This window comes from Limulus polyphemus, unplaced genomic scaffold (genome assembly GCF_000517525.1).
Source record: "Limulus polyphemus unplaced genomic scaffold, Limulus_polyphemus-2.1.2 Scaffold2521, whole genome shotgun sequence".
Classification (NCBI taxonomy): domain Eukaryota; kingdom Metazoa; phylum Arthropoda; class Merostomata; order Xiphosura; family Limulidae; genus Limulus; species Limulus polyphemus.
The window spans coordinates 88,016-97,977 of NW_013668131.1; the positions used below are offsets into that span (position 1 = coordinate 88,016).

The 9,962-nt window shown below is 35.6% G+C and overlaps 1 protein-coding gene across 4 annotated transcripts in view; it reads right to left on the bottom strand.

The window, feature by feature from the left end:
* LOC106467186 (WD repeat-containing protein 26-like) overlaps nt 1–9,962 on the bottom strand; it is an 85,662-nt gene that overhangs the window by 36,793 nt on the left and 38,907 nt on the right. For all 4 annotated transcript variants that reach the window (XR_002612374.1, XR_002612373.1, XM_022395314.1 and 1 more), the window contains exons 7-10: nt 8,887–9,025; nt 2,982–3,122; nt 2,577–2,696; nt 1,044–1,189 (exon numbers count right to left, since the gene is read on the bottom strand). Coding sequence is in view for 2 of the 4 variants with exons in the window: in XM_022395314.1 (XP_022251022.1) it covers nt 1,044–1,189; nt 2,577–2,696; nt 2,982–3,122; nt 8,887–9,025 (546 nt within the window). In the remaining 2 variants the exon portion in view is untranslated. The remainder of the gene's footprint in view (nt 1–1,043; nt 1,190–2,576; nt 2,697–2,981; nt 3,123–8,886; nt 9,026–9,962) is intronic.

Below are 9,962 nucleotides of genomic sequence, written 5' to 3' on the forward strand. Positions count from 1 at the left end.
TCCGGATTTCCGGATATATCCGGAAGACTTTCATCTCTGGCATTATAATGAGTAATTTATGTGAAATTTCATACTTCTTGGAGGAGTGGTAAATAAATTAGAAAAGATGGATGCCTAGAGACAAAATGTCACAATATTTATACGAGGGGAAATATAGGTTTTTTAAATAGTGCCATATAAAATTAAGAACTTAAAACTTGTATACTAATGAAATTTGTATTATTATCTATGTTTTTATGCCAAATTTATTCAAATACCCTGATAATAAGTAGTTTAATTAAATTTTGAATGTAACTCACTTAAGCCTCATGATATGAGCAGATAAAATGTCCTTAGCAAAAGTGTTAATAAACGTGTATAAAGCATTTTAAAATAAAATTAAGGCCTTAAATTAATTACTGAAGTTTTTACAGTCATAAAATCATCAGGGCTGAAGCAACCCCAAATTGTGCCTTAGCCTTTCCTGCAGCCACCACACCCAATGAAAACTGCTTACTATTAAAGTTGGTTCACTTCCTAAGTATTACAGTACATGTGACAAGATGTAGAATGGAGCCACCTAAGTTTGTTGTCTAGTACACTTCAGCCCCTTAACTGGGAAAAAGTTGGTGCTGCCCCTTAAGACAACAAACATTCTAATAGCACTCTAGATAACATAACTTTATTCATGTTTTTGTAACAGTATTGAAAAATGACACACTTGGTTAAACCATTTTTGCACAAGACAGCCATTTAATATGTCATAATGTATGCATACTCAACATGAAGCAGAGTTGCTATACTGTTTCTCTCACAATGGGTATGATGATGAAAAATAAAAGGGTACATTTTTTTTTATTATACCTGTGGCCTTACAGATATCGCTACTCTACATCTGTTTATAATTTAGAAAACTTACAACTATATATTGTTTAAGAAACTTTTCATGTTCAATCATACTCTGTAATTCAAACAGTTTTGTTTGTTCACCTTAGTTTCAATAATTTTCAAATGGAGGATTACCAATTTATGCTTTCAGACATTTATAACTAATTAAAACTTACATATTAAAATCTGTGAGATCTTCAAAGTTGTATCCCCTAATTCTATAATGTGTGTCCGCAGCTAGAACTGTCTTACCGTCATTACGGTACCGTAAGCATTGCACTCGGACACCTTCCCATGAGTCCAAGACATTCCCATCTAAATCCTTCATCATTAGAAAAAAAACACATATCAATTCTTTAAATCACAGATGTCAAAATTTTTATATCTACCGAAAATAACTTTACAAAGACCACACAACTGGAGAAAATGTCAGTCTCATCTATTTAGCACAACAGATAGGTTTGATTAAAAGAAAGTTTAGAAATTATGGATCAGCTGTAACAGTTATGAAAGAAATCATCTACTAATTAAACATGTGTAAAATGATCATAAAAAAATTCCACTCTGTAGTTCAACCACATTTTAAATTAAATCACAAAGTATCAGTGCTGTTTAAACAAACTTTGATGTGACAAAAAAACAGTATATTAACATAATGCTTATATAAATGAAATGCACACTGGTCAAAAATATTACATTTAAACAAATCAAATACTTTATGCTGACAAAAACATATACAAGTAAAGAAAAAAGTAAAAAGTAAATGTGGAGATGGCTAATATCAATCCTTCAAAAACAATGCAAACAAGAATTAACATATAGCAATATATATAAAACTATTCAGTCACAATTGAGCTTAATTTATCCTTCCTACTACACTGTGTGTCTGTGCTATTATGTAGGATGATACAAATTCCATCCCTACTATCTTGTTTGCATTTTTTATGAAAGATTGATATTAGCAATCCCTACATTTACTTCATTTCTTGAAAAGTTTTTCTTTACTTGTTTTTTTTAATGCAGTTTCACAATAAACATAGGAAGGTTGTATTTATAACCAAGTTCTAAATACAATGATGTTCCCACAGTAATATTTATTGTTTATCTATTATTGGCTGGTAATTCATGTTTCACCCTGTATTTAAGCTTTTTAAAGGAACACAATATTTCTGCTAAAAAGCTAACTTCAAGGGGTAATGATAAAATCATTTACACTAGAATTATGATTTTTGTTTAATTACTGCTGGTTATCAATAATACTTATAAAAGCAGATACTCTGTTTGAAACTATTTCACCTTAGTTTTTGAGTTATAATGTAATAAAAAAGAACAAGAAATTTAAATTTATTTGCTCTAATATTTACAGACATTCCCAAAACTTGTGACTCACTCATTACTTAAATATTATTATAAAAAGATACTGTATAGTATTATAAAGTTCTGATGACCAATTGAGGAGATATTTAAAATACCATTTGATGAACAATCCTGGCCGTCCCACCTGCCTGATATGTGTGTACATCTGCGGATTATCTTAAAAGGTTATAAATCTTCCAGAATGTATGTATGTATGGAATTTTATAACTCATATTTCAGTTCTTCCTGATCATAATCTCTTACTGCTCTCACACTTTTATTTTGCTTCTAAGAATCTATTATTTTTTCAGCATATTAGACTAATACTATGATACTAAAATAAAAAACTTTACACAGTGATAAAACTGGCCCCTTGTTCCTCCAGTAACAAATTTCTTGCTGTCTTTATGCCAAGCACAGGATGTGAGAGAATCCTCTGGCGAATTGTTCATTTTGACTCGCAGGTTACCAGTCTGAAATAATAACCACATTAAAACATCATAGAACTCTGGTTGTTCATCTTCACAACAAGAAATTAACAAAGCTTCTTTCCATCAAGACTTTGAAAAATTCCTCAAAGCTTCACACAGTAACAAATCACAGCATTTTAATAACAATGTTTTTAGTTTCAAAAATTTAGTTTCTATAATTCCTGTTCTATTTTACAGGTACTTACAAATATCAAGTGATTAGGGTAATTTCTAAATTTTGAGCCTTCCACAAAAATACTGTAAATAGTTCAAATACAAGATCCTCACCTCGACATTCCACACCCACAAATCTGAACAATCATCTCTTCCACAAGCTACTAGGTAGTTGTCATCAGGACTCCAGGATAAGTAGGAAAGTCCATAAGAATGACCTTCTAAAGTTTTTCTATGCCTCAGCTCCAAAGTAACCTATAAATAAAGATTAGTATTCTCAGTTTTACCTGTCACATTTGAGCACCTAATCATACAGCCATTACTAGAAAGCCTGCAATATCCAACCATAACTGAAGAGAAAAACACACTGCAATCTCTGAAGTAAACATTTTCCTTACCTGAAAATGTATTACTGATACATACTCACCTCCATACATAGTTTAGTTTCTCAGCTCTTTTCTGCATTTTGACAAAGAGATTTGTATGCCAGTAGCCTTGTGAAAACTCTCACTTAATTTCACATGAATTTTTGCAAAAGCCCTCCACCAATAGGAGGGTGACACATCTCCATGCGCACTAACTCCTCTATGCATTTGCAATAGTAAACCTTCATTCTTCGACAAGGCAAGTAAGAAATGTGCACCGAAAGTGGGAAGAATGGATGGGAATGTGTAAAAAGGTGAGTATCTATCAGAAATATATTTTTAGGTAAGGAATATATTAATTTCTGAAATGACTATTCTCCTCCCTACACAGTTCAGCTACAATTCTACATTGAGATGGTGGAGAGACCAGTGCAGAGACTTCCTGGTGGTACACTCATGGGAATCACACCTCATCTCATTCAGAGTATACTCTTAGCCCGCGTAGGGAAGAAGAGAGGCAAATAAACCAGATTTGTGTCACTTGGATGGGCAGAATTGGTACATGGGCACAAGTTATCAGACAGGTACTATGTACAGAAAGATTGGGTTTCATTCAGACTGTACCCTATGTGCTCACTTCCTTTACAGTCAGACTCAATGGGTCAAAATCAGTTGTGAGTAAAGAGCATACCAGATGCAGGAGGAGGGTATTGTATGAAACTGATTTAGTATAGATACTTACATACTCCTCTACTCGACTGTTAGTTGCTATGAGCAACTTGTCAGCTGCAGGAGTAGGGTATGTGAGAGATACATCAGTGGTATGTACGGTGTATTTGCCTCAACTCTGTTGTCAATCTCTATGGGCCCAATTCCAATTGTGTTGTTACAGTATGGATAAATTTACACACCTCTACTCAACTATCAGTCTCTACAAGTCCCTTACCAGCTGCAGGAATAGGGTATGTTTGTGATGTAGTAGGGATCAGTAATAGTGTGTTCACCACAACTCCACTGAACACACACTTATTACATGGGACAACTTGTGAGGTATAGGTACTAAATGGATTGGTGTAGTGAATTATATCACTGGTCCATACGTAGTTAGTGATGTGTGATGTATCATATATATGGGGTGATCTGCACTACACTCTCAGTGTTACCACAGCCACACATTGGTTCTTCAGTGCAGAAAGGTCTTTTACTGGAGACAGTGCAATGAGTGACCACAAAAATCTATTTTTAAAAGCCATCAAGTACAAGAAAGAGAAGTGAGCAGAAACACTGCTCTGGTGCTGACTTTTTCTATGACAGTTCATGAAGTAGATATGGTCTGGATCAGGTGAGAAATGTAACATAGGTAGAAATATATATATATATATATATATATACCAGGAAGAAACCTCAAGTGGTCTTGTGATACACCCCATCTCACAGTGTACACACATAAAACCAGGCCGGATGGTTATCCTGGCTTGATTCATATTCAGGATAAGTATACCCTGTGAGGCAACACTAGCCACCTAATGGGACCCTATTGAATGAAAGATGGGTCCTGAAAGGGAAATGATGCACATTCTACTCAAAGATAGTGATGTGATGAAGAATGGTGACCTGTGGAAGCCAAAACCATTAACTGATAAAACAGCAAGAAGGTAGAGAGATGGATATGTAAAGAGAATGTACATGCCCATCTGGAAGAGCTCATCCAATGGCCAGATAAAAAAAAGAAGTGGAAGAGAATGAAAAGGGTAATGAATGGAATACAAACATCAACATACTGAGAAGGACATGTCAATGAAGGAGTCAATGGGTCCTTAGTGAAAACAAAGAAAGAATGAGGTTCATGGAAAGTAGGAATCTCAGGATAGAGACAGAAGAAGAAGACAGGGACCCTTGAAGTAAATTTGTTCAACAGGAAACATAAACCAAGATGGATCCAGACAGCCCAATAATACAGAGATGGAAGGTAGGGAGATAGAAAAGAAGTACAGTTTAACTTTAAGTGGTCAAAGTCTGAGGAAGATTGGATTGGTCCAAGGAGAGAAAAGAAGAAATGCAGTGTAAGAGGGTTTGAGAAGCAGTTAGAGGATAGACATCACAACAAGGGTAAACTAAGGAAATAAATAGGAGGGAATAAGTAGGGAGGGAAAGACAGTAAAAAAAAGCAGGTAACAGCTCAAATGAGGCATGCACGAGATCGATTAAAATCCTAACAAGGTCTAAGTCAGGCAAGGGAACAGGACAAGGAAGACAGAGGAGAGTAAAGGAGCAGAACAGTACAAAGATGATAGCTTAGGAAAACATGTCTTGGTACTGGGAAATGAGTAAAGCCATGAATATTGCCACAAGACATCTAAGAAAGGCTGAGACTAAGAATCCTTCAATGAACAAGCTGGTAATAAGAGTAGAAAAGTGGTCCACAGAATTATCAACTGAAGGAAATAAGTGGAAAAAGAACCAATGACAAAGACCTGCAACCAAAGACAATAAACGAATACAGCGGAGAATGTGACAAAAATAAGATCACAGTAGTAGAAAGTTCAGTCTGATGGGTGACAGACCAGGTAAATTTTATGCATGCAGGTGGAGAAAGAAGGGAAGTGAGTGTGTGTGTGTGTGAACAAAGAAAGAGGGGGATAATGATGAGAGGAAAGGGGGGTCCAATTAAAAACCATATCATGGACAAGCTGATCAAAAAGGTGTCAGCAAGAGGGTCCAAGAAGGTTAATAATGTGTAAATCTGGGGTCCAGAAGTATGAGACAAATAAGGGAGATGGTATAGAGAAACAGGTAAGACCACGCTTAGATGAGAAAAATGACAGCCTGAGCTGAAGGAAGAGAAATAGAGGATTGCAAGAGAGAATACCCAGAGTAGAGAAGGGTGACAAAGTGTCCAACTAAGAGTAAGCCCCATGGAAGATCTGGGGATGCAAAGGATACTCTGTTGACAAAATAAGGACTAGCCAAGAAAGGTAGCTTGCCAATAAGAAAAAAGCTCCCAGTGAAGGACGTAAACAGGCACAGAAGTATATAATTAGTCCCCAGAAACAAAAAGGCCCTGGAACAGGAGTCACAAGAGTGGTTAGAACAAGGAAAGACTGTGGAAAATATTGAGTGGAGCACGACTAAGTGAACTGCCAGTAGAAACAGGAATGGGAATATGCTTGACAAATAGAAAGAAGGTCAAGCACGTTCATGGGGAGTGGACACTACTCCAATGTACAAACATCAGAAAGCTTGCCCCAGCAAAAAAAAAAGTACCTCAATCTGAGAGAGAAACATCAAAAATGGGAGATCTGGTTTGAGAGGTGGTAAGAGATTGAAGAAAGTAGGATGGAAATGGTCCAATCACCCTGATATATCCTAGAGGAGGGGCTTATAACAAAGGACAAAGGATCCCAAGAAAGAAGGCATGCCTCAAATGAAGGAGGGGTTCTAGAGAAAAGCCAGAGTTCTCAAAGGGGAAAGAGCCTCTCACACAGGGAGAGAACAAGATATATAAAACCCTGTGACAAGATAAGCGATAGTTTGCGTGCAAAGAAGATAGGCTGAACTCAGTTGAGATGAGAGAAAATGGAAATGTACAAAAATACCCGAGTGGGTGTGAGAAAGGTCCCCCCCAACCAAGCAGATACCATAAAAGAAGTGAGGTAGGAAAAACATCCAATAATTAGTTAACAGATATAAACATTCAGCCATGGGTGGTGAACATGACAAGTGAAGGCCCACATGATAACAATGAATACAAGAGGAGCCGGCACTGAGGTGAAGGAAAAAGTAAGGAATGAGAGAATGTGAGGATGCAAAAAGGGATAGATGGGATAGAGAAAACAAAGAGAGGACTTGCTGAGAAATGTGTAGAAAGGTGTTTGACACATTGATCATGGCTGACTGCAGATAGGGTGAAAAAAGACCATAGATGTGTTGAATAGAGGAGAAATAGAAACAGAAAAAAGGTAAAGAGAGGAGGAGTGAGAAAAGAGACTATGATAGGGAAATGGAAAATTACTATTGGCAGAAAGTGAGACCAACAGCAGAAGGAGAGAAAGGTAAATGCAGAACTATACACGTGTGATAGTCTCTAATATGAAAAGGAATAACCTGAGACTACTGATAGAAGGAAGACAAGAAAGGCAGGATCACCTGGAATTCGGAATGGAAGTGTGAAAAGGAGATTGATCTAGATAAAGATTATGAATAAAGGACAAGATCAACAGAGGGGAAAAAACCTTGGAAGAGAATGAGGACAGAAGTCGTATATTATCAGAGCACATTAGCATAGGGAAAAGAACACCAAAGAATACATCTGGACAGAGAAAGGAAACTATATGAATAATATGTATACAAGCAGAGTGAATGGGCACACTAAAGAGAAATGTAACTTGACCCAATGAGCAGGGGAACAAAGTACAGAGCAGAATAAGTGGAACAGGCCAAACACAGAAAGGAAAAACATCTACAAAAGCTATCAGAAGCATGAAGAAGTGCCAAAGATAAAAGATGGAGGAAGAAGAGGGAATACAAAAAGGTAGAGAGAAAAAGATGAAAGGTGCTAAAGGAGGGAACTAGAAAGGGAAAAAGAAGGTAAGGGTCTTGATCCCAAAATGGTCAAAATAGAAACCCAAAACAGAGAATTGGGAAGAGGAAGGGAAGAATGTCAACAAATCTTGACATAAGTGGCCATGAACATGAAGGAGAGGACGAGGTATTTGTTAAGAGAAAGGAGCTATCAGTGAACAGAAATAGTATACATCCTAATAACAAGCAAAGAGAAAAAAAAAAAAATAAAGCTAAGAATTATGGGTCATAAAGTGAGTCTAATAGATCATTCCTAATTGAGGAAAAAGAACTTTGGCCAAAACAATGAGAGTAGGAGGTTAATGAAACATGTGGTAATCCACAACATCTTGAGCAATGGCTGCTACAACCCCAGCAAATAACATACCTCCAAAAGTCACAGCAAGAATAAGATTAAGTGTGAACAACATCCCACACTCAGGACTGAGTATAAAACACCATTATTTGAGAAGTCATGATAAAATATTAAAGCATTTGAAACAAAAACTAAAGAAAACAAAAGTGAAAGTTTTGTTAACGAAGCAAATCTCATTAACTTGAACATAGTTGAGAAATTTAAACATGTCTGGACAACAAAGTGCCAAGAAGAAGAATTAAAATTCAAGACTGTAAATGCATAGAGAGAGAGAGTTAGTGCACATGGAGGTGTGTCACCCTCCTGTTGGTGGAGGGCTTTTGCTGCTTGTTGACATCTTCATGCAGTGGAACAAATTCACATGAAATTAGATGAGAGTTTTCACAAGGATAGTGTCATGCAAGTCTCTTTGGCAGAATGTACAGAAGAGCCGAGGAAGACAGCTAGAGGAAGTGAGTATTCATTTTGGAAAAGTCTGAAATATCTAACAAGCATACTATTGTCCTTAAAAATAAATAATACCTATCCTATAAAAACATTGTAAGCTATGAAAAACAATACCATCATTCTACCTTAAAAACAATAATTAACAGGAAATGTATAATGTCAAGCAAGAATAACAACCATTATCATGATATTTAAGTTTAGATAATAATAATTTCCTTCCTGTTTTAAATAAAAGGACTGTGATGATCATAATTCCAAAAACATTACTCACAGGGTCAACATCCCAAATAATAACTGTACTATCTTTAGAGCCTGTAGCTAATTTCTGGCCATTGTTAGAAAACCTGCAAAACCAGACCTCATCACAATGATCATTGAGAACTTGGACTGTGTCACATGGAAATTGCTCTCTGAAATAAATTAAATGAAATGATTATTAAAAAAAACTTTTATAGCAAGAATTATAGGTCTAAAAATCAAAATATATATTTCAAGGCTTTAAATTTTACAAAAGACACTACAAAATTCTTGTTTACTTGTACATAAATAGTAACATAATTCAGAATGGGTATTTTCGTGTACAATTAAAAAAAAAAGCCTTTAGTTTACTTGGTAAACATGATGTTAAACAACACAGTTGCAAGTTACTGTCAAACTCGGTATACAAGTAATCAAAAACCCTTCAGAGTGCTTTGTAGTGATGAAGTGGAAAATGTGAATTTAAACTTCATAAAAGTTGTTTTAGTTTTAATAATGGATCTTCCATAATTCAGCTACACAGATTAATAATAATATCCACTTTTTCCTATCACGTAAGGATTTTTTACAAAGCAGGAAGAAAAAACTCTTACTTAGATCAAATTATTATTTCATTTACCACAATGAACATTTTTTATTATTATGTTTGTTAACAAAAATATAAACAAACTGAAAAAAAGGGAAGAATATTGATGTCAAACAAATATGCATCCTCATTCATCCCAAGTATTTTTTGTAAAATCCGTCTTTTAGTCTCAAAACTACATGTTGTGGTCTTTCTTTTATGTATTGCATCTGGAGCATCTTGTTTCAATGACCAGCAGTAATCAGCCATCATGCTGATGTTCCACCTTCCCTGATACCTCCTCTCCATTTCCTTGATCTCTTGATGAAACCTTCCCCCTTGTATTTTGCTGATGGCTCCAAGATTTTCAGCGAAATAGTCAATATGAGATGTAAGAAATGATCTTTCAAGCTCATATTACAACCCAACTCTTTGAATTTATCAAGTATGTTACTGACAATATTTTTGTAATTTGGGTTCTTGTTTCCTAAAAATATACACCTGGAAAAAAGTTAAGCACCCCC